The following is a 26426-nucleotide window of genomic DNA, read 5'->3' as shown; positions in this document are numbered from 1 at the left end:
CGCCACCCCTTCGCATCTCCCACGGTCTGCATTCCCTTCTTGAGACGGCAGAAGGGGGAAGGTGACGGTGTTAGGGGAGACAATGAGGGAGGGAGGAGGCCTGAGGAGTCCGACTCGACTCGGCACGGGAAGGGGCCGGGCAGTCCCATCCGGGGAAGTGGGAGGGGTCCCCAGGCGCCGGGAGGGAAGCGCCTGCCGCCCGGGGCTCTGAGCCACTAGCTTCTCGGGGATCGGGACTTCGCGACCAGCTGCCCGAGCTCCCTCCTCGGGCGTAACCCATTCAGCTGCGGCAGCATCGCGGGCAGTGAGTTTGGGGGAAAGGGGGAACCCGAGGCTCCTTTGCTTCAACCCCGAATCCCGTCCCACCCGGCCATGAGGCTTCTGCTAGGGCACCTCAGGCAGTCTGGGTTCGAGGGAGTTGGAGCGAGGGATGGGGCAGTCCCCTCACCGCCAACTGGGAAAAGGCTGAGAGGCCACAGGGAGTGCCTGGAAGGTGGGATTGCCGCGAGGTTGGGGAAACGGGATGGAAGTGGCTTGGACCCAGTGAGAGGGGCACAGTTGGGGCCGGCTGGGGCCGCAGGCGGTAACGCGGCCCCTGGCCCTCCCCAGCCCCGGGGCCCGCCCTCCACCCGGGCGACGAGGCGGAGGGCAGGGAAGACCATGGCCCGCCTCTTCAGCCCCCGGCCGCCCCCCAGCGAAGACCTCTTCTACGAAACCTACTACAGCCTGAGCCAGCAGTACCCGCTGCTGCTACTGCTGCTGGTGATCGTGCTCTGCGCGCTCCTGGCGCTGCTGGCTGTCGCCTCCGCCAGCGGCCGGGTGAGCGGGGAGGGGGGAGGCTCTGGTGAGGGGCGCCTTCTGGAGGGTGGTGGGAGGGTCACTGCCTAGGGGGCGTTTTCGGAGTTAGGGCTCGGGAGGGGTCTTCTTTTCGATATGCCTTCTTTGCTGGAATCCAGGAAAGCCTTACTAGGAAATGTAGTGACCCTGGACAAGTCACTCCACCTCTGGGGCCACATTCGCTGGGCTGCTGGGAGAAGGCTGAGCCCTGGGGGTGCTTCTAATTTCTCTCAGGGTACTGACAGGCCTTCTGAGTTTCTGTGATCTACTGGTTCTAGAGTAAATGCAACACCGGATTTTCCAATTTTCCAGAGGGGAAATTACACTGGGCCCTGTGGGAATCCGTTTCCTGGTTTTCTTTCTTTCATAGGGGTTGTGGGGCAGTTGTACCCATAGTCTCCCAGAAGGCACCCTCCCTCCCGCTCACATTTAGTCCCAAAATAAACCCATTTCCAGTTTCTTTTTCTTTCTTTTTTTTTTTTTTTTTTTTGAGAAAGGGGGTCTTCAATTCAGTTCCATTTCTGGAAATATCCTGCTCCAAGTTTTCTTTTCACTTTTTGGAGGCAAGTTGGGAAAGCCAATAAACAGACCAATTCTTGCTGGTCCTCAAAGTCCAGGAAGAGGTGGGGACACAGGGCAGGGACAGCGGTGGGAGGGTGCCCAGAGGTGGGTGGCAAAAGTGTAGTGCTCCCCCCTGGCCTGACAGGAGGGAGGTTCCAGGTGCCCCCTGCTGCTGGAGCACTTCTTGGGTGGGTGGATGGGGATCAACTCCCAGACTTGTCCCCAGGGCAGGGAATCTCCTGAGCAAACTGGTTCATTCCTAAGTGCCTTCTGTAAGGTAGGATTCTTTGGTTGCTTCAGGACCCCTGGCTGGTGCTGGAATTCCTATTTGCAGACGAGAAAGCTGAAGTTCAGAAAGGTCATGGATTCACAAATGGGCAGTATGAGTTCTGAGCCAGGGACTCTGGATAGATGGCCTAAGGCTCAACCACCCCTGCAGCATGCAAGTGAGATATTAGGTTGAACCCTATGAGACCCCAGGCTCTGTAGATTAAAAACAGATTATTGGTGACTTCCTATGGTTCAACCTGATACGAATGGCAAGTCGAGGTGCCCTGTCTCCTTTTGCTACTTGAGTTTGAGACACATTTCAGAAGTGGCCTGGGGGGGGGCTGCCTGTTCTTCTTCAGCTTGGAGGCGGTCCCCCATACTCCACACTCCAGTCTTGCTGCAAGCACCCTCTCCTCGCAGGAGCTAGCTTCAGACCCAGGCTTCCTGACCACTGTGCTGTGCGCGCTGGGTGGCTTCTCGCTGCTCCTGGGCCTGGCTTCCCGGGAGCAACGACTGCAGCGCTGGACACGTCCCCTGTCGGGCCTCATATGGGCAGCGCTACTCGGGCTAGGCCACGGCTTCCTGTTCACTGGGGGCCTGGTGAGCGCCTGGGACCAGGTGAGAGGAGCGGCAGGTGGAGCAAGGGGCAGGAGGACAGCCAGGCCAAGAGGAGGGAACAGCCCAGCTGCTAGGCTGGCCGAAGCCAGCAGCTTCCTGTGCCCTCCCGCCCCCAGGTGTCCTTTTTCCTCTTTGTCATCTTCACCGTGTACGCCATGTTGCCCTTGGGCATGCAGGATGCCGCTGCTGCGGGCCTTGCCTCATCGCTCTCCCACTTGCTGGTCCTGGGGCTGTACCTTGGGCCTCAGCCGGACTCAAAGCCTGCGCTGCTGCCACAGGTGAGCACACCCATAGTACCTGCTGCGCAGTGGGCGGAGGGGGGCGGCCCCGCTGCGCGCACCGTTAGTTCCTCTGAGCGTCCACCAACTTCTTGCTGAGCTGGGACTCCGGGGTGAGGCGCCCGCTAAGCACAGAGGACAAACACATACACACCCAGACAGTGCGCTCATGGGGCTGGTACACCAGGGCAGCCCGATGCCTACAGAAACCAGAAGAGGCCTCTGGGTCCATGGGCAAGTGAGCTCACCCGGGGACCAGAGTAGTGGGGACAGATGCGGATGATGGAACCTTCACAGAGAATGTAAAAGTCGGAGATTGAGTGGTTTTGCGCTGCGAGGGGCGGGGGGGGGGGGCGGCGGGTAAATACTGGAGTAGTATACCAGGCAGAGGAAACATATGTGAATGGTTTCTAGACCTAAGACGCCATGTTGGTGCACAGCCAAGTCTAGAGCAGGGGTATTGGGGGAAGAGAAGCTCCCCCTACGGACCCCACAGTGTAGCACAGATTGCCTGGAAATTCTTGGGTCTCTGTGGAGTCCTCCTCAAGAGTCTTGGAGACCAACTCCAGGCATGCACTTAATCACCCCCACCGCCACCCACGGCCAGCATCCTCTGAGGCTGACCCTCACCCACAGCTGGCAGCGAACGCGGTGTTGTTCCTGTGCGGGAACGTGGCGGGAGCGTATCACAAGGCGCTGATGGAGCGCGCGCTGCGCGCCACATTCCGCGAGGCACTTAGCTCCCTGCACTCGCGCCGGCGGCTGGACACCGAGAAGAAGCACCAGGTTCCCTGGGCCTGGGAGGCTGGGCCAGACTGTGGTGTGAAAAGGGGTTATTTATATCATTCAGCCGGGCCCCTTTGGAAGCCGAATGACTTTCAGCAGGTCACTTACCCTTCTCTTTCCTCCTTTGTAAAATGTGGCTACCGCCCACCTGGGAAAGTTGTGTCAAGTCTCAAACAAACTGAAGCCTATGAAAGCACTTTTATGATAGTAAACAAAGAACTCTTAATTCTGGCATTGGTTCTGGGAGTTCAGTCCCCAAAGGTGATTAGTGCAGGGTGGGATGTTGGAGCCCCAGCTCTATGTGATGGGAAGGATCTTGGGGGAGTACTTTGGGAAACACCTAGTGGGACTGGGGAAGTGCTGGGTTCCTAGTTCGTTGGGAGGCTGGGACTTCTGGCTGTGGGTTGCAGGAGGGTTGGTGTTCATTGTGACCTCCTCCAGGAACACCTTCTCTTGTCCATCCTTCCTGCCTACTTGGCCCGAGAGATGAAGGCAGAGATCATGGCACGACTGCAGGCTGGACAGGGGTCACGGCCAGAAAGCACCAACAACTTCCACAGCCTCTATGTCAAGAGGCACCAGGGAGTCAGGTATGAGAAATGATGGCCCCAGGGAAGGGGGCTGTGGGCTGAGATCCTGGCCCCACCGACACAGTCTGTCCTGCCCAGTGTGCTGTATGCTGACATCGTGGGCTTCACCCGGCTGGCCAGTGAGTGCTCTCCTAAGGAGTTGGTGCTCATGCTCAACGAGCTCTTTGGCAAGTTCGACCAGATCGCCAAGGTCAGAGGGGGCCTCCCTCCCCACCCAGGGATCTTCAAGTGCCCCACCCTGGAGAGCCCCTTCCAAGGGAAACACCTGCCTCCTCAGATCCCAGTCCCACTTCAGAGCCCATGTATTCCAATGGAAGATATTCCAATGGAAGTAGGAAACCCTCTCAAACAACCCCAGCTGTGGAGCTGCTCACCACACACCTCAAACCTGGAAGAGACTTCTCAACAACTCCACAAATGTCCCAACCACAACACCCCCAGATATGCTCAGAGCCCTGACGTAGGTGTCTCTGGACACCACAGCCAAATCTAGGGGGATGTTCAAATGTTCTAACCTTAGGGAGCCCTTCCAAGGGAAATGTCTGCCCTGTGTAACCTCAGCCCAATCCAGCCACCTGTTCAGACCCCCAGGGATGCCCCCAACAAACCTAATCTTGGGTGTCACCCAGAAAACCTCAGTCTTGAGGCTACTTTCACATGCTCAAATCTGAATACACCCTCCACATGCCAGAGCTGGGGGAGAGCCACAGACCTCAGCCAGTCCCATAGCAAGTTGAGAGAGTCCCTAGATCTGACCCCGAGACTTCCGGCCTCAGAGGTTCTTCAGGAATGCCATATTTGCTCCCACTCCTCCCAGCTCCCTCGTACCTCTGGCCTCTAACCAGGTGCCCCCCTTCCCCTGCACACACACACACACTCCCAGGAGCATGAATGCATGCGGATCAAGATCCTGGGAGACTGTTACTACTGTGTCTCTGGGCTACCGCTCTCCCTGCCAGACCACGCCATCAACTGCGTGCGCATGGGGCTGGACATGTGCCGGGCCATCAGGTCAGCTCAGGTGGACGGGCAGGAGGGGTAACAAGGGATGGATGTTGGGGAGGAGCAGACAGGGTAGTGGAAGTCCTCCTAGAGGGAGGGAGGGGTATGGCATGGGTAGGGATGAAGGCAGCATTCAGATTGTCCCCTACATACCCTGCTCAGGAAGCTCCGGGCAGCCACTGGCGTGGACATCAACATGCGTGTGGGCGTGCATTCGGGCAGTGTGCTCTGCGGAGTCATTGGGCTGCAGAAGTGGCAGTATGATGTCTGGTCCCATGATGTCACACTGGCCAACCACATGGAGGCGGGTGGCGTGCCAGGGTGAGATGTGGGGCTGCAGGAGGCCACAGGAGGAAACCAACCGGGCCTCCCACATGCTGTCATCCTGTTCATAGTTTCCTAAAATGAGCACAATCCCACGTGGGGCTTAGGGAGATCCTGGCGTGCAGGGAGTGGGGTCGGGAGACACCTCCGGTAGCACAGGGCCTTGCTTAAAGTCAGACCTCCAGGAAGGCTCCTTGAAAGAAAGGAGAGGTTTGCAAGCCCACCGTCCTGACTCCCACTGCCCCCTCCTTCCAGACGAGTACATATTACAGGGGCTACCCTGGCCCTGCTGGCAGGGGCTTATGCTGTGGAGGATGCAGCCATGGAACACCGGGACCCATACCTTCGGGAGCTAGGGGAGCCTACCTACCTAGTCATCGATCCCCGGGTAAAAGCCCAGCCTGGACCCCATGGGCTGGCCCATCCTAACCACCCACAGCCAACAGGCCTGATCTCTTTTCCTACACCAGAGACTGAATTCCTGGGTCCCAGTGTGTGCGTCAAGGGGGAGGTGACACAACCTTCCAAGAGATGTGGGGAGAATGTGGAAAGCATTTGTGAAATTGACTCTCAGCCCTCCTATGCCCCAGGCTGAGGAAGAGGATGAGAAGGGCACTGCAGGAGGGTTGCTGTCCTCTCTTGAGGGCCCCAAGATGCGTCCGTCACTGCTGATGACCCGCTACCTGGAGTCCTGGGGCGCCGCCAAGCCTTTTGCCCATCTGAGCCACCTAGAGAGCCCTGTGTCCACTTCTACCCCTCTCCCGGTAAGTGCACTCCACTGCGAGCCCTAGCACTTACATAACCCCACCCCACTGCCTCTCCCAACCTCCCCCCACCCATCCAGTGAGTCACTTGATGACATCCTAAGGTCCTGAACTGTCTGGTTGCCCCAGTCACTGGTTCAGGCCTTTCTTTACCCTTCTTTCCAGAGACAGGGCAAAGGTCACTGCCCTCTGAGCTCACTTGAGATGCAAAATCCTATAGGCACCATGTTCACTGTTCCCCAAACTCCACTCAGGAAGCCTTCCCTCAGTACCCCAAAGGTATAGACCATACTTCCTCTTGGCTCTGAAGCCAGCACTCACACCCAGTCCTACCAGGAAATGTCTCTGTTGAACTCCCTTCCTGAAACTGCACACTCTTTTTTAATCCCCACTAGAATTGGGAAGGTGGGGGCAAATCAGTTGTTGCCCCTACTCTCAGCATTTATACAAGGATTAAATGAGGTGACAGTGAAAATCACATGTGGTCTTGAAAGAAGTCACTCTGAGCAGGCAGGGATTGAGGAGAGAGGGAAGAGAGGTAACCAGGGCTTGGTTGGCTGACCTTGTGCATAGCACCTTCCGGTAATCATGGCCCACTAGCTGGTGGAGGAGCCTGGATCTCTCCCACCAGCTGGCTCTTCGTGTTGGTGCTTGGTGACAAGCAGCCAGAACACCCACGCATACAGGTACTGAGGCTGTGTCCCCAAAGGCTTGCCCCAAGATTAGGGTCCTCAGCCTGCTCTTCTCCATTTTATCTGATCTTCTCCAAACTTTCCCAGCCACCTTTCTGCAGATCTTTCTCTCTGAATCTTCTCTGCCAGGTAGACCCAGTTGGATATATGGGATGACTTCAGAGCACCCTTTCTGTGTTCCATCTCCGCCCCCCCACCCACCCACCCAGCAGGAAAGCAGGCCAGAGATCCGTGAAACACTGTGGTATGGGGGGACATTGGCAGCAGTGGTTTAGGAGAGTACCTAATTCCAATCCTTAACACGGGGTAGGGGGGACGTCAGAAGGGTTAAGCGGGCAGGAGGGAGAAGAAGAAAGAATCCAAGACTCTGCTGACTATTGCAGGATAGAGTCTCCAGCATGGAGGCAGAGTAGAGGGTGGGCTTTGCTGGGAGCCCAGGAATTGTGAGACAATGTTAGGTGCAAGTGCAATCCCCATGGTGAGAGGCCCCCTAGAACCCATGCCAGACCTCCCTGAAACCCCACTCGTGTGCAGGCTAAGAAGTGTCAGGGTGGAGAAGTAGGAACTCCTGGTTCGAGGGTAGCTCCCAAGGCAGGACCTCACCAGCCCAGAAATTCACTTCCAAGCCCGTGAAGTACCAGGCCCTCAGTCAAATGTTAGAAATCCTGAGAATCACATCAGCTTACATTTAAACAATGGGGAACCTTGGGGTGTTGGGGCAGTGTTGGTGCTAGTATATAACATCCATCCATCCATCCATCCATCCATCCATCCATCCATCCATCCCCACGTGGGTAGAACCCACGAACCGCAAGATCATGACCTGAGCTGAAGTCGGTCGTTCGACTGACTGAGCCACCCAGGCACCCTGTTCCTTCCACACTTTTAAAGCACCTACAATGTGGCAGGCACTAGGCTAGTTCTAGAGAAGACAGAAATGAATAAATTGTTTTCTCTGTTTTCAAAAAACAGTCATTGAGCAAGGTGGAAAGGCAGGTAGGTAGTTTGAAGAACGTTAGGCTCAGTCCTGGATGCATAGATGGGCTCATGCCTAGAACACACCCCTTAATCTCCCTCCTTCCCCATACACCAAGTTTTGGTTTGGGGGGATGATGTGGCCCCCTGTGACCCTGCTTCCTTCACATGAGCCAGGGGAGCAGAAAAGAACAGTCACAGACTCCTGGCCCTAGGCAGTGGCCGTTGGCTTCGTTCTCTTCTTTGGGGCTTGTCTCACCTGCTTTACTTGCCTGCTTATTTTCATGTTTGCTCACGGTGCGCATTTGTTTTGGTGCAGGAAAGAATGACTGTGACCAGGTTTGTCTCTCTTCCTTTCTCTTTCCCTTTCTTCTAGACTTTTTGTCTTCTGCCCCCACCACTTCCCAGCTCAGCCTGACCACAAGCGAGTCAGAACTTTCTCACTGTCACTTCAGTTTAAACCAAGGACTTTTGGGATTTGTTCAGTCCTTAGGGAAGATGACAGCCACTCAAGCTTACAGAAGACACAGGGTTGCCTCACAGGGGGTAGAGACTGAGGAAATAAAAGTATAAAGACCCTGGGTGTCTAAAGAGTCCAGAAGAAACTGTTTTTTAAAGTTTATTTATTTATTTATTTTGAGAGAGACAGAGAGAAGTGCAGGCAGGGAGGGGCAGAGAGAGAGGGGGACGGAGAATCCAAAGCAGACTGCACACTGACAGCACAGAGCCCGATGCGGGGCTCGAACCCACGAACTATGAGATCATGACCTGAGCTGAAGTCAGACTCTTAAATGACTGAGCCACCCAGGCGCCCCAAGTCCACAAGAAATTTAAAGAATAAATGTGGTTTGATCCTTCCCTTAAGGGCAAATGGGATTTGATGGAGAGAGGAAGTCATTAGAGGCAGTGAAAACACTCATGCCAAATGCTCAAGGCCAAGGACATGTGTAGATATGGAACCAGTCACTGCAGAGAGGCTTCAGGGATGCTCAGCATCGCCTCATCCCCCTCTTTGCTGTGTTCTCCCAACAGGAGAAGGCCCTGGCTTCCTTTGGCCCCCAGTGGAGCCTGGACCGGTGAGGAGGCCCTGGGGTGACCTGCCCCCATCCATCCTGGGGGTTGGGGGCTGCACCTGCTTCACCCAGATATGTTGAGGGCCTCCTGTGGTGACAGGCTGGGCTGTCACTCTGCAGGAGCCGTACCCCCCGGGGGCTAGATGATGACCTGGACACTGGGGACGCCAAGTTCTTCCAGGTCATCGAACAGCTCAACTCTCAGAAGTATGGAGAACAGAAGAGGACTGGGAGGGGTTGGGAGCTGGGCTTCTGTGGTACAGGAGGGATGTGCTCCCCTAATGACCCAGAGGGAAGGGGGGGGGGGCTTCCCTACTCTACTCCAGGGAAACATGCACCTGACCACCCCTCCACCCACCTTGCCCTGTCCTTTCCTTTCCGGGGCTCATGGCCCCCCACCTCCTACCAGACAGTGGAGGCAGTCAAAGGACTTCAACCCACTGACACTGTACTTCAGAAAGAAGGAACTGGAGAAAGAGGTGGGCTGGGGTGGGTGGGGGGTGGCACAAGGTTACAGAATTTTCCAACCTTAGTGCCTTGGCCTTGGGAAGGGGGCAAGCCCTGTGGTCCCGCCTCACCTCCAAGGTCTGCTCAGTTTGTGATCCTGGGGTGAGGGGCTTGTACCTCTCTCCAAATGGCTGTCACCCTATAGATTGAATTTCTAGGTGGGGATGGGAGGGAGGAGGGCAGTTCCTTGGAGAACCAGTAGGGGCTACCTGAGACTGAACTGGAGGGTGGGTGGGGAGGCTGAGACACCCGTTCTTGCCTGGAATTGACACCTGTGAGATGATGGGCAGCCCTAGTGGCCCCTGTCTCCACACTGACCCCCCTTCCCTTCCAGTACCGACTCTCTGCACTCCCCGCCTTCAAATACTACGCAGCCTGCACCTTCCTGGTTTTCCTTTCCAATTTCATCATCCAGATGCTGGTGACAAACAGGTGAGAGCCCCAGGCAAGAGGGGCCCTGATTCCCATGTATAGACTTTTTGATCCTTGACCCACATTTTCTTCTTTACCGACATTCCCTTAGTTTCGGACACTGACCCACAGAGGAAACATGTGTTCTGGGGAAACAGTGATAATCATAGCCCTCATTTTACTATCGTACATCTTGTGGGCTTTCTGCATAACCCAAGCACTTTCACAAGCCTGTCTCTCAATTCAAACAACTTTTCAATGAAGCAGGTTCTATTTTCATTGAGAAGCCCAAATCTCACAGCAAATGAGCTTAGAAAGTAGGTCCTTGTTTTTAGTCCATGGCTAGGAGGGGCTTCAGGGACTTGTCCAGAACTCAGCCAGGTAGAAAAAGAGCTTTGGCCTGAAGGCCCAGAGACTGGCCTGATGTGGCCTTGGCCCCTTTGTGAGCCTCCTGCCCCCTTCCAGTATTGTCCCCACCTTATAGTTCCTGCCCTACCCCACCACTGCCCTAGACCCCTCAACTTTCCCAGAGCATCAGCAGGCAATGCCTTTCATCAGCCCAGTCCCCACTGGCAGCCAGTTCAGATCCCCAGGACTCCTCCTCCCCACATCTCCCAACTGGGTGGCACAGCACCCTCCCAGCACACAGAGCCGATTCTGACTTTCAAGGCCTCACTCTTATCTCCCTTTAGGCCCCCAGCTCTTGCCATCACCTATAGCATCACCTTCCTCCTCTTCCTCCTCCTCCTCTTCGTCTGCTTCTCAGAGCACCTGACGGTGAGGTGGGCTGGGGGGTGGAAGTGGTGAGCTGGGCCCTCACTGTGACCTGGGTGTCCCAGCCCCACGGCTAAGATTCCTGTGCTCCTTCTGCAGAGGTGTGTCTTGAAAGGCCCCAAGATGCTGCACTGGCTGCCGGCACTGTCTGGCTTGGTGGCCACACGGCCCGGACTGCGAGTTGCCCTTGGCACAGCTACCATCCTCCTGGTTTTTGTGATGGCCATTCCCAGCCTGGTGAGGGCAGTGGGGGGCCCTATGTACCCCCATCAGGGCCTGTTCGAGCTGTCAGAAGCTGAAAGGGGACCCCTGGGATTTGGGAGGACAGCCGGAGTAAGGCCAACATTCTGGCAATGTTGGACAAGTATAAAAGAAAAAAATTAATCTGCCACCTGAGCATATCTATTCTGTGGAGGCAGATCTTCACTGTTTAGCTCGCTCACTATGATCTTGTAGCTGAGTCTGGCTGAGTTTTCAGAATTTGTTTTGTTTTGATTATTTTGAACGTTTATTATTTTTGAGAGACAGAGTATGGGTGGGGGAGGGGCAGAGAGCGAGAAAGGGAGGCAGAATCCGAGCTGTGCTGACAGCTCAGAGCCTGACGCAGGACTCGATCCCACGAACCGTGAGATCATTACCTGAGCTGAAGTCAGACACTTAACTGACTGAGCCACCCAGGCGCCCCTGAGTTTTCAGAATTTATAGTCATTCCTAGAATTCTATCCCTGAAAGACACCTTAGGAATCACACCCCCCCCCCACCCCGCCAGCCAAGTAACAGAAGAGGAAGCTGAGGCCCAGAGAGGCTAAGTGGCTGGCAAGAGATCACACAGTGGATCTGTGGCAGACTCGTGCTCAGGACACCTGCTCCTCCCATCCCTGACCCCCCAGCGAGGACCCCTGCGCTAAGCCTCCCTCACCAGCCAGGCATAGCAGAATCCCCCTCTTTGGAGGGGTCTGGCCCTGACCCATCCCTAAGTCAGCTGAACCCCAGCACAAGCCACCATTGTGCCCAGGGAGCTGCCTGCCCACCTCAGCTCTTCACCTCCTTCTGCAGTTCTTCTTACCAGCAGCATCAAACTGCCCTTTTGGGGCTCTCAATGTGTCCTCCATGGCTTTCAACATCTCCTGGGAGCTCCCTGGGTCCCTGCCTCTCATCAGCGTCCCCGTGAGTATTCCTCACAGCCCTGAAACTCTCTCTCCAGAGCCTTCCTTGGCCCCTCCCCCACCTCCTTGGTTGAACGTTCCATCCTGTGGATTGGGACAGACGTAAATTACAGTCGGTGTGTGTTTGTGTGTATGACACCGCCTACTCCCGAGATAGGTCGTGGGCCCGGGGAGGGGCAGGCCAGGAGCCCCGGGATATTCTCCCACCCCTACCTGTGGGATATGCCCCGCCTCTTGACCACCCTACTTGGCCCCACAGTACTCTATGCACTGCTGCGTGCTGGGGTTCCTGTCCTGCTCCCTCTTTTTGCACATGAGCTTCGAGCTGAAGTTGCTGCTGCTCCTGCTATGGCTGGGGGCCTCCTGCTCCCTCTTCCTGCACTCCCATGCCTGGCTGTCCGACTGCCTCATCGCCCGCCTCTATCCGGATCCCTCGGACTCCAGGTGTGCAAGGCCACTGGACAGAGGTGCTCAGGCCCCCTGAGAGCAGAGCAGAGCTGTCCTTACCTCCCTGACCTGAACCATCCATCCACAGGGCAAAGGGGGAGGGTGGCTGTAGGCTACATGGGCACTGAGGGTAGGGAGGAGGCCATCGGGAAGGTGCAGGGCAGGGGCAATCCTGATCCGTGGCCTCCTCAGGCCAGGGGTGCTGAAGGAGCCCAAACTGATGGGAGCTATCTCCTTCTTCATCTTCTTCTTCACCCTCCTTGTCCTGGCTCGGCAGGTAAGTCACCCATCTCAGCCCTCCAGGGCCTCCCTTTGAAGGGTGAGGCGGGGGTCCCCATATTTGTGACTTGGTCTCTCTCTCACTCTTTCCCTCAAATCTTACGCCTTCGGGGTTGAGCCAAAATAGTGTGCCCATTGGAAACTTCTAAGTGAACCTTCCTGCTCCCTTTCTTTCTCCTTCACCCCCCCGCCAAGGGAGGTGCCTTCAAATTCTCCCTCCCTCATCCCTCCCACCCCAACCTAGGAAAACCCACCTATAAGAAAGAATCTGCCGCCAATTCTATCTACCCTAGTTTGAATCTATTTTCAAGGTAGCCTCCCCAGGGATAGTTGCACCTTGAGGCTTCTCTCTAGACTGGGGGGAGGGGGTGTGGTTTAAGCATCAAGGAATGGGGGGAAGGGGGGAGCACACAGGAGCTGAAGTTTCCCGTGCACTGTGTCTCCCCTTGGGCCCCTGCTGACCCTGCCAGAATGAGTATTACTGCCGGCTGGACTTCCTGTGGAAGAAGAAGCTGCGGCAGGAGCAGGAGGAGACAGAGACCATGGAGAACCTGACTCGGCTGCTGTTGGAGAATGTGCTCCCTGCACATGTGGCCCCCCAGTTCATTGGCCAGAACCGGCGCAACGAGGTGACTCCCCACCCCTGACTCCTCAGCCTCAGTTGCCACAGGGACCAATTTTGGATGCAAGCCTTGGCCCTTGGCCCATCCTCTTTGGACTCCCCCACAGTAGTTAAGTGGCCACCCAAGTCTCTGTCCCTGTCACATAGGTGCCTGACATTTTCTTAAGCTCTTAGTCTTTGTCTGCTGAGCACAAAGCCTCTGTGTTCCAAGTTCTTACTTAGAAGGAGCATCCTCTCCAACTCATAACCACTCCATGCCTTCCAGAAGCTTCTTCAAGTGTTGATGGGAGTTGTGTGGAGGACACAGTCCATCCATCTCTCTGGACCTGCACTATCCGGGATGGTAGCCATTAGCCATGTGTGGCCCTTTAAATATAAGTGAATTAAAATGGAAAATTCAGTTCCTCTGTCTCACTGGCCACATTTCAAGGATCTAACAGCTGCCTATGGCTAGTAGATGCCGTATTGGGCATCCCATATGTAGAACTTTCCATCACCACAGGGTTTCCCATTGGAAGATGCTAATCTATATCCTTAAACATCTTGCCATAGACCATCAGAAGGTCACCCACATAATTGCACCATTTTACTTTTGCCACCACTACTTCACTGTGTCTGCTGTGGAAATGCTCTTGGTCCATCTTGAGGAATGTTAAAAGAAACAGGCCAGGGGCTACTTCACAGCTTCCTGCCCCCACTGCTTGCTCTCTGCTCTCAAGATCAGCAGTAGGTCTACATCTCCTGCCTCCTTCTCTTACAGACACTGGGAATCTTGTCACTGCTCCTGTTTCTAGCTTCACATTGGCTACTAGAAAGCTCAGAGCCAGAATCTAGGACTCACAGGGACTTTATGGCACCCATTTTGTGAACCGACTTCAAATCTTACCTTTATTTTCTTACCTTTTCTTACCTTATCTTACCTTTATTTTCCTTTTGGCCCCTTTTCCCTATTACTTTATCTTCCAAGTTGTAGCTATCTTTGTAAGCTGACTTAGTTGACTTAACACCTATCGGCAATGAGATATGATAGAAAGATGATTCCCACTGACAGGATCCCAGCTCTTGAAGAGACTCCCTTCACATGGCTATGAGGTGATCCTGACTCCAAACCCCTGTCTCTCCTGGAATCATAATGAGACCCAATCTTTGACTCCTGAGTCACACATCCCTGGGGTAACCTGGCCCTACCCCTCTCCCTCCTTTCCGATCCTTCTTAAATAGAGGGGTAGGAGTATGGACACAGGGAGGAGGGCCCATGCAGGCTCAGAAGGGGGAAGACCATGGCTTGCTCCCTCAACCCAGCATCCCATCCTCCAGGACCTCTACCACCAGTCCTATGAGTGTGTCTGTGTCCTGTTCGCCTCAGTTCCAGACTTCAAGGAGTTTTACTCTGAGTCCAACATAAACCACGAGGGTCTAGAGTGTCTGCGGCTGCTCAATGAGATAATTGCTGATTTTGATGAGGTGACAACTCCAAGCTTCCCCTGGACCCTTTGTCCTGGATGCTAGAATTTTCCACCAGTCCCTCCTGCCAATTTAGTCTCCAGCCAGGGGTCCATCCCTCTCTCCCCGGCCCTGCCACTCCTCCTCCAATCCCCTAGCTCTCTGGAAACTCTGCTCACTATCCACTCTCCCTCCTGCCACCATCCCTGTCCTCACAACCTGGTCCTTTAGTCTCCAAAGGCCTGGGGCTGGGCCTCTGAGAGGGAGGCAGGAGAGACCAAGAAAGACTGGGGACACAGCTTCCTTTCTATACAGCTGCTCTCAAAGCCCAAGTTTAGTGGGGTGGAGAAGATCAAAACCATCGGTAGCACCTACATGGCAGCTACAGGCTTAAATGCCACCTCCGGACAGGACGCACAGCAGGTACAGAATCCCTTCTTTACCTACCAACCTTCGTCTGGGCTCTCACTGGGGGGTCCTCATTGACCCATCCTGGTGGGCCGGCCCCGTTGCTAGGATGCTGAGCGCAGCTGCAGCCACCTTGGCACCATGGTGGAGTTTGCGGTGGCTCTTGGATCAAAGCTGGACGTCATCAATAAGCACTCTTTCAACAACTTCCGCTTGCGTGTGGGTGAGGACCCTCCCTCGCTGGGGCAGTCTGGAACCTCCTCCTCACCTTCCCAAGCTCTGGCTCCCTTAGGCTCTTTGTTAGCTACTCCCCAGCTCACCCTGGACCCCCTCCAGCCTCATCCCTGGGGACGGAGCATGAAGCTGCTGGGCCAGGAGCTCCGAGGCTCAGCCACCCCTTCCCTAAGCCACACCCCTCCAGGCCCTTTCCTCTAAGGCCTCCAGGCCCTTCACCCTAATTCCTAGAGTGTCCTCTTCCCCTCTCCCTCCTCAAATCCGCCCACCCAGGGCTCCTCTCTACCATACCTCTTGTCAGGGTTGAACCACGGACCTGTAGTGGCTGGAGTGATCGGGGCCCAGAAGCCGCAGTATGACATCTGGGGCAACACAGTGAACGTGGCCAGCCGCATGGAGAGTACAGGAGTCCTGGGCAAGATCCAGGTGAGGAGGCTGCATTGGAGGCATGGGGGGGGGGGGGGCGGATAAGGATAGGGCCACACCCACACTTCTGACTCACACCCGTTCAATCCCAGGTGACTGAAGAGACGGCCCGGGTGCTGCAGTCCTTAGGCTACACCTGCTACAGCCGGGGTATCATCAAGGTCAAAGGCAAAGGGCAACTCTGCACCTACTTTCTGAACACAGATTTGGCACGAACTGGACCTCCCTCGGCCACCCTAGGCTGAGACCCCATCATCCTAAGATCCTCAATAAAAAGACTCTGGTATGATGGGAGCCAATTGGTGTCAGAAGCTTCTGGTATAGCTGCAGATCACCTTCTCCTTGCCTCTCAGCAAGCTAAACTTGCTTCTTCCCAAGCTAAAGTGAGTGTTTGTGTATATGCAAGGGTGATCATGAGTGTGCTGGAGAGGAGTGATTCTTTTTCACAAGCTCAAGAAGAGGACTGCCTCAGCCTCCCTGCCTGATTCCAGTATTTTGTACACCTTGGAAGCATAAAGAAATTTAGCCACATGGCTCAAAATAGGGATTTGTCTTTTCCTGCTCCCCACCCACAAATATTGGAAAGGAATAGCTGAGAATGTCATTTGACCTTTATTCATTCTCTATATACTAAATAAGCACCTATTATGTGCTTACTATACAGCATGGATGAAAGGCTTAGGAGATGATCTATCAGGTCCCTCCCTGTTTCAGCTGCTGTTGTCAAGTTGGTGCATACTTTCCAGCCAAGACCTGTAGACAGTTTTGGGATTCTCTTGTTCATAGATCCCTCAAATGCCCTCTTGCTTCCTTCTGCATCCTTCTGTGCAGATGCTGATACTATGTAGGTCTTGAAGCATCCAAGGTTCACGCCTACCTCCTATTTGTCGTAGACTCTGGGTCTGGAGTTCTCTCTTGTCCAGCAAGAGAGAGGATGCAGAATTAAAATGTGAGAGAGGCTAATGTTGGGGAGGAGACAAGAGCCCTAAGTAAAGATCCTTGCTCCGTTTTTATTAGGATCAGAAGGCTTACAAACGTGATGGACGTGCACAAAGAGACAATGAAACCGTGAACATTAATTCATATGTGTGAGAGAAAAGGGGTTTTTGAGAATATGCGGTGTTAGGGTTTGGGTCAATACAAAACAAAATCCCAGAGCCGGGCAGATGGTTGTTTATGGCAGGCACAAGGCAACGTGTCTGTTTATCTTAGCTTGCCTGGAGGATAAGACAGAGCAGGCTACCTCAGGGTCAACAAGGCTCCTTTCTTTTGCTAATTAGCTCCGCTCCAGGCAACTTCGCCCTGCTGAGGTCTATAACCTTGTTTACTTGCTTACCTATTCTGGTCCTTCCCTCCTGTGAAGGCAGCTTTCTGCTATTGCACTATTTTGGGGCACTTCCGCCCTGATTGCCTAATGTTGGATGCTTTCATCCTGTGGCTTCCTATTCCTCTATGCCTTTGTTCTATACTGGGGGCGCTTTTGCCCTGTTTACCTAATCTTGGATGCTTTCTTTCTGTGACTTTGTTAACCCATAGGTGCAAGCTCAGGGAATTCCTAAGCTTATTCCCCACACATTTTTAGCAGTCTGTGGGAGGTATCTTGACACCCTAGATTTGTTACAGATACTGCACATTTTGGATTTTTGGTCTTTCTCCTAGTTGGTCTTTGTTTATGGGAGAGATTCAAAAAGTACTCCGCTGCCATTTCTGCTACCATCTTCCTAAAATGCTGTCAGGACAGAGCCAGTCCAAGGCTCTCTAAAACAGTCATCCCTAGGAAAGAATGACTCATCCCTCTCACTTACAGGAATCTTAATTTCCTAAGAATGATGACTGGCACAGAGGGCCCTCAGCCTCAACCTGCTTCTGAGTGTATTTTAGGGGCTGGCAGAATGTTAATGTCCAGAATTCCAGGGGCTAAGATCTGATGACTTGGTTCTTAAGTGAGGCCTCCTTGGGAGATGAGGGGAGGGGAGGCAGTGCCCTAGAACATTGCCCACTGAAAGGACAAAGCTGAGTGGCAGGAAGTTGGAGTCATGGTAACAGCGATACCTATCATAAGCTTCAGGGTAAAGGTCCCAGAGCTGTGCTGTTTTCTCAGCTCATCTGCTGATTCAGGGAGTCTGGCATGATAAGCCCACATGGGTGGCCTTCTTCCATCTGCTCCTTCAGGAGTCTGTAAGACCTGTGCTCTAAGTATGATGGGCAGGGCACCTGCCTCAGAATGGGGGAGGAGAGGGGATTCTGGTTTCTGTATCTTTGTGTCCCTTCCAAAACTGAAAAGCACAGGATGTGATGTGCCTCTCAACTATTGAGAAGGATCCCCAGAAGAGCACCCAGCAGCAACCCTAATTCCCCATTATACACACACGCCCCACACACAAATTGGTTGACCCAATTTGAGGCTTCAGTTTTAATAGCAAAGCTGCCCCAGGCTTTCACTGGGCCCTCACCTGCCCCGCCCCTCCCTCCTCTTCTGCTCCACCCCACTAGCGTTCTCCTCCTAGGGGTACAGCACTGGGCCAGGCCATCGTGGGGGCATTCCGCCAGGAGGAAAGCCGACCTTCCACCAACAGCGGCAGCACCACCACCACCACCACCCAGACCTAGTTCAGTTCGCTTCACTGGAGAGGGTTGGAGACGGTGAGGCTCTCGGTGGTGCCATTCTCGGGAGTGGCGGGGGCGCCCCTCACCGTCTGGGCCAGGGTGCCCCCGCGGCGGGTGCTGGACGCCTCGGAGCCGGTGGCCTCCAACAGCTTGGCGACGAAGCCCACGCCGGCCGAGCGCAGCAGGCCACCGCCGGCGCACGCGTACAGCACGGGGTTCACGCTACTGCTCAGAAAGGCCAGCGCGATGAACACGTAGCGCGCCAGGAGCAGCCGGTTCTGCAACGGCCCCGCCTCCCCGCCGGCCAGCAACCGGCCCGCCTCGACCAAGTTCACCACGTGGTAGGGCAGCCAGAAGGCGGCGAAGGTCAGGATGATGAGCGCCACCAGGCGGCCCGTGCGGCGGCTTCGGCGGAAGCGCCGGGCCTGCAGCCTGCGACCGATGTCGGAGTAGCTGGCCACCACCACCAGGAAGGGCAGCAGGAAGCCGGTGAGGGCCTCGAAGAGTAGATGGAAGGCGTTGAGTCGTTCGCTGGGGTACTTCAGGAAGCACACCAGGCTCCAGTTGTTCGGTGCCAAGGTCACCGTGCGGTACACGACGACGGGCGTGGCCAGCAGAAGGGACATCACCCAGATGCCTGCCAGTACCCACCAGGCAACGGCCTTGGTACGAAACTTCTGGGACACAAAGGGGAGGGCAACCGCCAGCGAGCGGTCCAGACTCATGGTCGTGATCAGCAGGACGCTGGCGTACATGCTGACTCCGCAGACATAGTGAAACAGGCGGCAGGCAGCCAGTCCGAACACCCAGGTGCGTTGGGCCACGTTGTGGAGGAAAAAGGGGGCAGTAAGCAATACAGCCAAGTCGGCCAGGGCCAAGTTCAGCACCAACAAGGCAGTGACAGAGCGCTTCTGCATCTTTACCAGGATGCTCCACACCACAAAGCTGTTGCCGGGAAGCCCCACAACCAGTGCCACTGACAGGAGGATGATCGTCAGCAGAGCGATGAACATGACACCTAGTGAGGAGGTGCTGCAGAAGATGTAACGTCCGGGGCCACTGCAAGGACCTGGAAGGTGAGGGTGAACACAGGCATGAGGGTGGGGGACCAAGGTTTCCCGACACCCTGGACACACCTAGCCTGAGTGCTCTAGCCGTCTCCAAATCAGCAGCATCAGTTGCACCTCTGCAATATACTGTCCTCACCACTGTCAACAGACCTGTCTTAAGGGGATCTGGCTGAGTAGAAACACTGATTTCCTAACTAGGCCCCGGGGCTCCTTCCTGCCCACAGACCCATTTGCAAAATACAGAGCAACAACAGCAGACCCTTTCTGCCTCCTTCTTTTCTGAAACCCAGAACCAAATGGCAGGGGCAGCAGGGTGGGGGGATGCTTTCCTTAACAAGGACACACCCTTCAAAAGGCTAGCTTCTCAGTAACCTGCCAGGCCCCTGGCCCCCTCAGTTCCAATGATTTCCACCAATCACCTCACTCTCTCCAGAGGTGCCCAGGGCCCACCAGGAATAACAGGGATGGGGAGGAGTTTGTGGATAGGAGACAGGAACAAATCCTCCCCAGTCAGGCTTTCTTTGGAAATTCCTTTGCCCTTTCGCTCATGGCTGTAACCTGCCCCACCACTACCTCCCTACTCCCAGGGTACTTACTTACAGACTTTGCCGTGTACTGGTTGGAAGCTGGTGCCAATCCCAAGGCCAGGGCAGAGTGGCCTATTACCAGATCTGTCCCAGTTCCAGGGTCCTGGCCCCAGGTCTCGGTGCTGTCAGCTACGTTGGCCAGAGAGGAAGTACCAAGAAGCAGAGGAGGGGGAAGACACATCTTCCTGAGGGTGGGGCTGAAACTCCTAGCCCTCCCTTCACTGGGGAGGGGGGAGGGATGGTCTTTGTGTTCCAGAAGAGCCTAGCAGGGAGGAGGACTCCTCAGGGGTGGGACCAGATGAGAAGAGCCCAAGAAGGTGCAGGGAGAGGAAAGAGGGGTGAGGGGAGTGAGTAGGCTGGGGTGTGACCTCAGATGCAGGTCTAGACTGGAGAACTGCCCTGGGTCATACAGGAGAAGGAGGGAAGGAAGCTGGAGAAGGGAAATGGGCTCAGATTGAGAGGCCAGAATGTTGGATATCTTTACATGTCATGTAAATAATATCATGTAATAATTTTTTTTTTAATTTTTTTTTTCAACGTTTTTTATTTATTTTTGGGACAGAGAGAGACAGAGCATGAACGGGGGAGGGGCAGAGAGAGAGGGAGACACAGAATCGGAAACGGGCTCCAGGCTCCGAGCCATCAGCCCAGAGCCTGACGCGGGGCTCAAACTCAAGGACCGCGAGATCGTGACCTGGCTGAAGTCAGACGCTTAACCGACTGCGCCATCCAGGCGCCCCATAATTTTTAGATTAATAGGAAGTGAGCAACAACTAACAGTCTTGGGAGGCATCAAGACTTGGCAGAGAGACAAAGGAGAGATGCCACCTCCCTGGGAACTTCCTGTCCTCCAGGAAGATGTGGCTAGGTTATGGCTTTGGGTTTAGGTAACATCAGGACTTGAAGAGGACAGCACTCTGTCCTTGGCTTGGGTTCAAGACACAAGCAGAGTTGGGGGATGGGGCTCTTCCAGAACCCCCTATCCCTTCCCTCATGTAAAAAGATTGGTTCAATTCTTCTTCTTGGCAGAAGCCAAAGTCCAAAGGACCTCCTTTGTATTACACAGAATGCCAATTTCTTCCCCTTCCCCAACCACTTCCCTTGTGCTTGGCCGTGTGACTACCCTGCCACATGAATTTGGATTGAAGATCTGGGCGCTGGGCAAGGAGGTCAGCACCACCTCTTTCCTACCTTCTCATAGTTGGCTGTCCAGTCCCACCTCAGACACACAGAGAAAGTGGAGGCTGAGCATAGGGAGAGGAAGTAGGGGCAGTGATGCGTTATGCTTGCCCTGCCAGGAGGGGAAACCAGGAATGTACAGGGAGGAACAGCCCCAAGAATGGTCACTCTTCGGGGCGCCTGGGTGGCTTGGTCGGTTGGGCGTCCGACTTCGGCTCAGGTCATGATCTCCCAGTTTGTGGGTTCGAGCCCCGCGTCGGGCTCTGTGCTGACGGCTCAGAGCCTGGAGCCTGCTTCGGATTCCGTGTCTCCCTCTCTCTCTGCCCCTTCCCCGCTCATGCTCTGTCTCTCTCTATCTCTCAAAAATGAATAAACGTTAAAAAAATATTGTTAATAAAAAAAAAAAGAATGGTCACTCTTCTCCCTTCCTGGAAGGAGTGCAGTCTCTCCCTTTGACCTCTTCTGCAGGGACTGAGAACTGAAAAGTCTTTCCTTCAATCTGACCATGAGCCTTTCTGCTTCCCTTCCAACTCTGTCACTTCCCAGGAAAGATGCACTTTGGTCCATCTTTGGTGGTCACTGAGGTCCTTTACCTTCTCTGCTTTGAGAAGGGCCAGTGCAGAGCTGACCCAGTAGCTGTGAGACAGAGGATGTGATGCAAAGAAATGGGCTGAAACCACAGCAGGAAGGCAGAGTTGAGGAAGGGCTTTCTGACCACAGAGGTTGTAAGACAGGGACTATGGAAGGGAGGAAGTTAGGGAGCTTCTGCCCTGACACATGAGAACAGGAAGAAGTTCCCGCTGTCAGTGTTGGAGGATGCAAGTTCTGGCCCAGAGCTCAGGGGTCAACCAGAGGCCCCTCCTGACAGAAACTGGGTTGTCTTCACCTCCTCTCCCAAACTGCTCCCCACTTCCATGTCTCTCAACAGCCTTTCTTCCTCCACCCCAGGCTAGATACTCTAAGCATACTTCCTGCCCCCCAGATCCAGAGCTCCACCCTGCCCCAGTTTGGGTGCCCCTGGCGTGACCCTGCAGACTGAATTTCCTTTACTCTTTCTTGGCCTCTGTCTGAGTGATGTGAACAGTCACTAAAGCAGAACCTGGGATGGTGGTCCGGGTGAGCACTCAGGTCACCAGCCATCTAGGTTTGCCAGGGACTGAGGATTGGGACAAGAAACTGTTGGTGCTGAAACTGGGAAAGTCTTGGGCAAACGGGGATGTTAGTCACCCTTGCGACCACATGTGTGTGCATGTGGACGTCCTCTGAACTCCATCCTACATCCTCAAACTCAAAAGCATCAGGATTCAGAACAGTTTGGGGACCTAGCGATAGAGAGATTCCAAAAGATGGGGGCCAAGGGGTATGGGGGGCAGTGAGCAACAGCTAACAGTCTTGGGAGGAGTCAAGACTTGGCAGAGAGAAAAAGGAGACCAAGGAGAGATGTCACCTCCCTGAGAACTTCCTGTCCTCCAGTCATTCATACAGTCCCTGTACCCCTCGCCCCAAGCCCCAAATGTCCCCTGGGTGAGCCTGTGCCTGCTCCTGGGCTCCTTTTTGAGTCAGGTGATCTTTGGGGGGAAGAGTTGGATTCAGAGAGGAAGACAGGGCTCCCAGCCTCCCTCCCCACACTGCACCAACCACAAGACAGGAAAACTTTCCTTTCTAACCCCACACATTGTCTTTCCCCTTCCAGAGCTGGCTTTTTCTCCACTCAACTCTTTCAGACCCCAGAAAGTGGCTCCCATCCCCATTTTCTCATTCAAGCCCCCATACCTTTCCTTCCTCTTTCTCCCTTTATTTCCTGAGCGGTCTATGGCTTGGCTGGAGGGAACCAGGCCACCCAGACTCGGGAGGACAAGTCAAGATGCCACTGAAGGCTGGCAGCACCCAGCCTTGGACTGACCCAGCAGAGAACCAGGTGGCTTCAGTACAACTCAGGCATAATGAACTACCAGTGTGGGCATGCTTAACCCATGATGTAATGCCCCCCTCCTCAGTGTATTTCACAGTAGCTATTGGCAACAAGTAAGCAGTTCTGGCACGTGGGCCCATGACGACCTGCAGGCACACAATATTCACTAACAAGGACCACCACCACTTGCAATCCCTCAGTTTGGAGGAACCTGGGCCTGCCCAGAAAGATCCAAACTGTGGCCAGAGAAGGCTCCCCAAACGCTCCAGTTGTTCCCTGAGTTCTGGGGGAGGGACAACGGAAGGGGATAGGGAAGAGCAGGCCGGGTTGGTAGGGTTTGGTGTCAAGGGTCCCATCCCTGACTGTCCTTCTCCACCCCGCCCCCAGGGTCTCCATCGCCCCGGCCCTGCCCCACCACTTTGAGCCGAGGGGTAGTTCGGAGCTCCATGGTCCCCTCCCTAGAGCGGCCCCCGCTTCGGGCCTCTCCAGAGCCCTCAAAGAGTCTTGTAAGGAAGCGGGGACCTGCCCGGGGAAGCAGATCCCCTGCGGTGAAGACGTAGAGCACCGGGTTGACGCTGGAGCTGAAGAAGGCCAAAGCTGTAGTTCCAGCTCTCGCTGCCTGGCCCGCCCCGCCCAGCCTGGCCAAGGCCCCTTCCGGCGGAGCCAGCGCGGCGACCACCTGCAGAATGTTGACCACGTGGTAGGGCGCCCAGAGCAAGCCGAAGGCGAGCACGATGGCGCTCACCAGCCGGCCCACCCGCGTCCTGCGCCGCCCGGCGCCCCAGCGGGCGCCCCGCAGCCGCGCCAGCGTCAAGCCGTAGCAGCCGAGCACCAGCCCGAAAGGAAGCACGAAGGCGGTCAGCGTCTCCAGGCTCAGGTGGGCCGCGGCGTGGGCCGGCGACGGGTGGCACAGCTGGCACACGCGGTCTCCCCACAGGTGGCGGTAGACGGCGGCCGGGGCGGCGAGCAGCAGAGCGGCCAGCCAGACGGCCAGCAGCAAGCGGCGGGCCAGGGCCGGACTGCGCAGCCGGGGCGCCAGGAAAGGGCGGGTGACGGCGAGGCAGCGCTGCAGGCTGAGCAGGCTGGTGAGCAGGACGCTGGCGTACATGCTGAGCGCGCACACGTAGTACACCGCCTTGCAGCCCGCCTGGCCCAGCGGCCACGCCTGCCCCGCCAGGAAGGTCGCGAAGAGAGGCGTGAGCAGCAGCACCGCGCCGTCGGCCAGCGCCAGGTGCAGCACCAGCGTGGCCGCCAGCGGTCGCCCCTTTGCGGGCCGCCAGCCCGCCAAGCTCCACACTACGAAGCCATTGCCCGGCAGTCCCAGCAGCGCCGCCAGCAGCAGGAAGGCCGTGCCTGTGACCCGAGAGGCCTTCCAGCTCAGCAGCGTCTCGTTCCCCGGGGGTCGGTAACAGGCCAGCATTCTGTGCCTACCGGGAGATGGAAAAGGCCATGGAGGGCATTTAGGGGGTGGGGCAAAAGCCCGGGGTACCCCTCATGCCAGGTGAGAAGGGACTGCGTTTCCTCCCACTTTCCTCTCTTCTAAGAGCCTTGACTGACTTCCTGACCTACCCTGGCCCCTACTCAATCACTACTTCTTGGAACCCAAATCCCCTGCTGTCAGTCAGCCGACCTCCCCAGTCCTGACTCCCAGGCTGCCAGTACCTCCACCTCTACCCCTTTAGCTGGGCTTCTTCTCTGTCCAGCCCCCATTCCTTATACCTTAGGGCAAAATGAGTGGTGGGAAGTAAAGGTGCATGCGCAGATCTACTTACCCACCTGGGAGCTAGTAGGATCAGACCCACGAGGGGGCTGAAGAAGCTGAAAGGCACAGCAGCAGTGAGTGAGGTGGCTACTCCTGTCCTCTGCCAGTTAGATTTGCAGTGTGAGACTAGGAATAGGGAGGGACGAGGTGGAGTTCTTCTCAGGCCTTTCCTGGGGCTCCTCCCGCACTCTACCCTTTCCCATCACTAACAGGTCCAGGCATGTGAGAGGCTGCTTCCCTAGGAAACAGGACTATCTGCAGGTATACAGATAAGGTTCCCTGATCGTGTAGGTGAGTAGGGACACTACAAAATCCTGGGTCCTGCATCTGTCCTCATCCCTCGGGCAGTTCTGGCCCCAGTTGTTGGGACAGTTGTCACCACGTGCTCAGGCTTCCCTGGCCTACACTCAGCAGAGAAGGTGACCCAAACTACTCATTCCCCCAACTGCTCTATCTTGACCTATTTCCTGACTTCTGATCCTGCTGAGCCCTCTTTTTCTTCAGCCTGCTACCTACTCCTCTTGATGAGGTTTTGGGGTTATAGGGGTGATGTCCAGAGCCGACGGCCAAGAAAGAATTCTTGAAGATGTCCTTGGTACAAAAAGGTGACTTTATTAAAGCACAGGAACAGAACCCGTGGGCAGGAAGAGCAGTTTATAAGTGTGAGGGGGTGATCCTTTATATACTGTGGAGCTGAAGGAGGTAAAGTCAAGAGGAAGTTTCTTGAAGGGATTTCCATATGCTAAAGAGGAGTTACAGATTGTTGGGGGCCTAGCTATTGCCAAGCTAGGGCTGTTTTGCCCTCTAGCAAAGTATTATCATTAAGACAGTAGGGAGCTCCTGGAGACTGGGCTATTGATGAGATTGCCCTTTTCTTGTAATTTACTAAGATATTTGTAAACTGATGGAGACTCAGGTCCTGTGATCTCTATCAGTTTAACCATTGTTTTCTGTTCTTATCTTTGTTCTTGCACAGCTAGGAGTGCCTGAGGAATATCACACATATCCCACCTGGGGGCAGGGGAGTTGTTAGTTTGTGCTCTGCCTTTAGCTTGCCTAATGCATCCACACCACTCTCATCTCTTACCTTATGCCCTGCTCCATTCTTTCTACTCCCAGGGCTCTCAAAGGGCTACCAATGACAGCTTTCAGTCACAGTGCTGAGTTCTGGGGGATGCATTGGAGGTACAAGGGACTTATCAGCTCTTTGAGGAATCATAACACATAACCACAAAGAGACCATCCTACGGAGCTACGAGATAAGAAGATAGGAAAGGATGCATTGGTAGAGACATACTGAAAAGGAGCCTTCTCTGGGTGAAGAGATCAGGCAAAGCCTGGAAATGCAGAAATTTGAGGGGGACCTAGTACACTGATAAAGTTGAGCTAAGGCAAAAGACCCCTCCAGTTACCAGCTAGAACTGGGCACTCCTTGGGAGCCAGGACACCAGTATTGTCTCAGTTTGGGTTACTTCCAAAGCACAGCCTGAATTAGCATGGGTACAGGTAATTCTGCATCTGGGAAGTCAGCTCAGGAAGTAGAAGTGAGGGAGCAGGGGAGGAGAGGGAAAAAGAGAGCCAAATAAGTGTGTTATTGAGTCTCTTCAGTAAGGATTAGGAAGCTCTCAGAATTACACAGAATGCCTTCCAGAAAGACAGAAGACTGGGGCACTGATGCCCAGCTTGCCTTCTTCACTGTTTGAGGGCTGTGCTAGAGGCATTATACACACTTGCAGCCTATACGTGTCAGGAGGCTGAGTGGGCTGCCGCAGCCTTAAACACCTAGGCAGGAAAGCAGAGATTTACACTCATGTGAGGGGTT

General features: G+C 55.0%; 3 protein-coding genes across 4 annotated transcripts; 1 reads left to right on the top strand and 2 right to left on the bottom strand.

The window, feature by feature from the left end:
• Positions 1–172: 172 nt before the first annotated feature.
• ADCY4 (adenylate cyclase 4) lies at positions 173–16441 on the top strand. Its single transcript, XM_042989463.1, has 26 exons — positions 173–304; positions 610–819; positions 2089–2286; positions 2403–2564; positions 3201–3350; positions 3792–3940; positions 4019–4130; positions 4824–4951; positions 5105–5263; positions 5522–5654; positions 5857–6030; positions 8730–8773; positions 8891–8977; positions 9180–9249; positions 9612–9709; positions 10381–10465; positions 10562–10699; positions 11519–11629; positions 11888–12072; positions 12268–12352; positions 12825–12983; positions 14294–14440; positions 14735–14842; positions 14936–15050; positions 15363–15487; positions 15580–16441. Exons 2-26 carry the CDS (start codon positions 661–663, stop codon positions 15730–15732), a joined length of 3234 nt encoding a protein of 1077 aa, XP_042845397.1. The 5' UTR covers positions 173–304; positions 610–660; the 3' UTR covers positions 15733–16441.
• Positions 16442–17872: 1431 nt separating this feature from the next.
• On the bottom strand, positions 17873–20258 carry LTB4R (leukotriene B4 receptor). Of its 2 annotated transcripts, none has more exons than XM_015544659.2 (2): positions 19761–20258; positions 17873–19163 (listed from the first exon to the last, which is right to left on the bottom strand). In XM_015544659.2, the coding sequence occupies exons 1-2, from the start codon at positions 19930–19932 to the stop codon at positions 18109–18111; spliced, it is 1227 nt and encodes a 408-aa protein (XP_015400145.2). In that variant the 5' UTR covers positions 19933–20258; the 3' UTR covers positions 17873–18108. The 2 variants fall into 2 exon arrangements, with proteins under 2 accessions (XP_015400145.2, XP_042845399.1); XM_042989465.1 differs by having other exon boundaries at positions 19765–19858.
• A 1048-nt stretch (positions 20259–21306) lies between these two features.
• LTB4R2 (leukotriene B4 receptor 2) lies at positions 21307–24849 on the bottom strand. Its single transcript, XM_042989466.1, has 2 exons — positions 24619–24849; positions 21307–24269 (listed from the first exon to the last, which is right to left on the bottom strand). The coding sequence occupies exon 2, from the start codon at positions 24260–24262 to the stop codon at positions 23186–23188; it is 1077 nt and encodes a 358-aa protein (XP_042845400.1). The 5' UTR covers positions 24263–24269; positions 24619–24849; the 3' UTR covers positions 21307–23185.
• Between the last annotated feature and the right edge of the window lie 1577 nt (positions 24850–26426).

The sequence above is a fragment of the Panthera tigris genome, chromosome B3 (genome assembly GCF_018350195.1).
Source record: "Panthera tigris isolate Pti1 chromosome B3, P.tigris_Pti1_mat1.1, whole genome shotgun sequence".
NCBI classification, from domain to species: Eukaryota; Metazoa; Chordata; class Mammalia; order Carnivora; family Felidae; genus Panthera; species Panthera tigris.
This window is presented reverse-complemented; position numbering and strand designations above follow the sequence as displayed.

Bases quoted from the DNA above. Each gene is read 5' to 3' on its own strand.
- ADCY4 (XM_042989463.1), top strand. From the start codon at position 661: ATGGCCCGCCTCTTCAGCCCCCGGCCGCCCCCCAGCGAAGACCTCTTC. The intron at 2,287-2,402 runs GTGAGAGGAGCG...TCCCGCCCCCAG, and splicing joins TGGTGAGCGCCTGGGACCAG to GTGTCCTTTTTCCTCTTTGT. The intron at 9,250-9,611 runs GTGGGCTGGGGT...CTTCCCTTCCAG, and splicing joins AGAAGGAACTGGAGAAAGAG to TACCGACTCTCTGCACTCCC.
- LTB4R (XM_015544659.2), bottom strand. From the start codon at position 19,932: ATGTGTCTTCCCCCTCCTCTGCTTCTTGGTACTTCCTCTCTGGCCAAC. The intron at 19,164-19,760 runs GTAAGTACCCTG...CTCACCTTCCAG, and splicing joins GTACACGGCAAAGTCTGTAA to GTCCTTGCAGTGGCCCCGGA.
- LTB4R2 (XM_042989466.1), bottom strand. From the start codon at position 24,262: ATGCTGGCCTGTTACCGACCCCCGGGGAACGAGACGCTGCTGAGCTGG.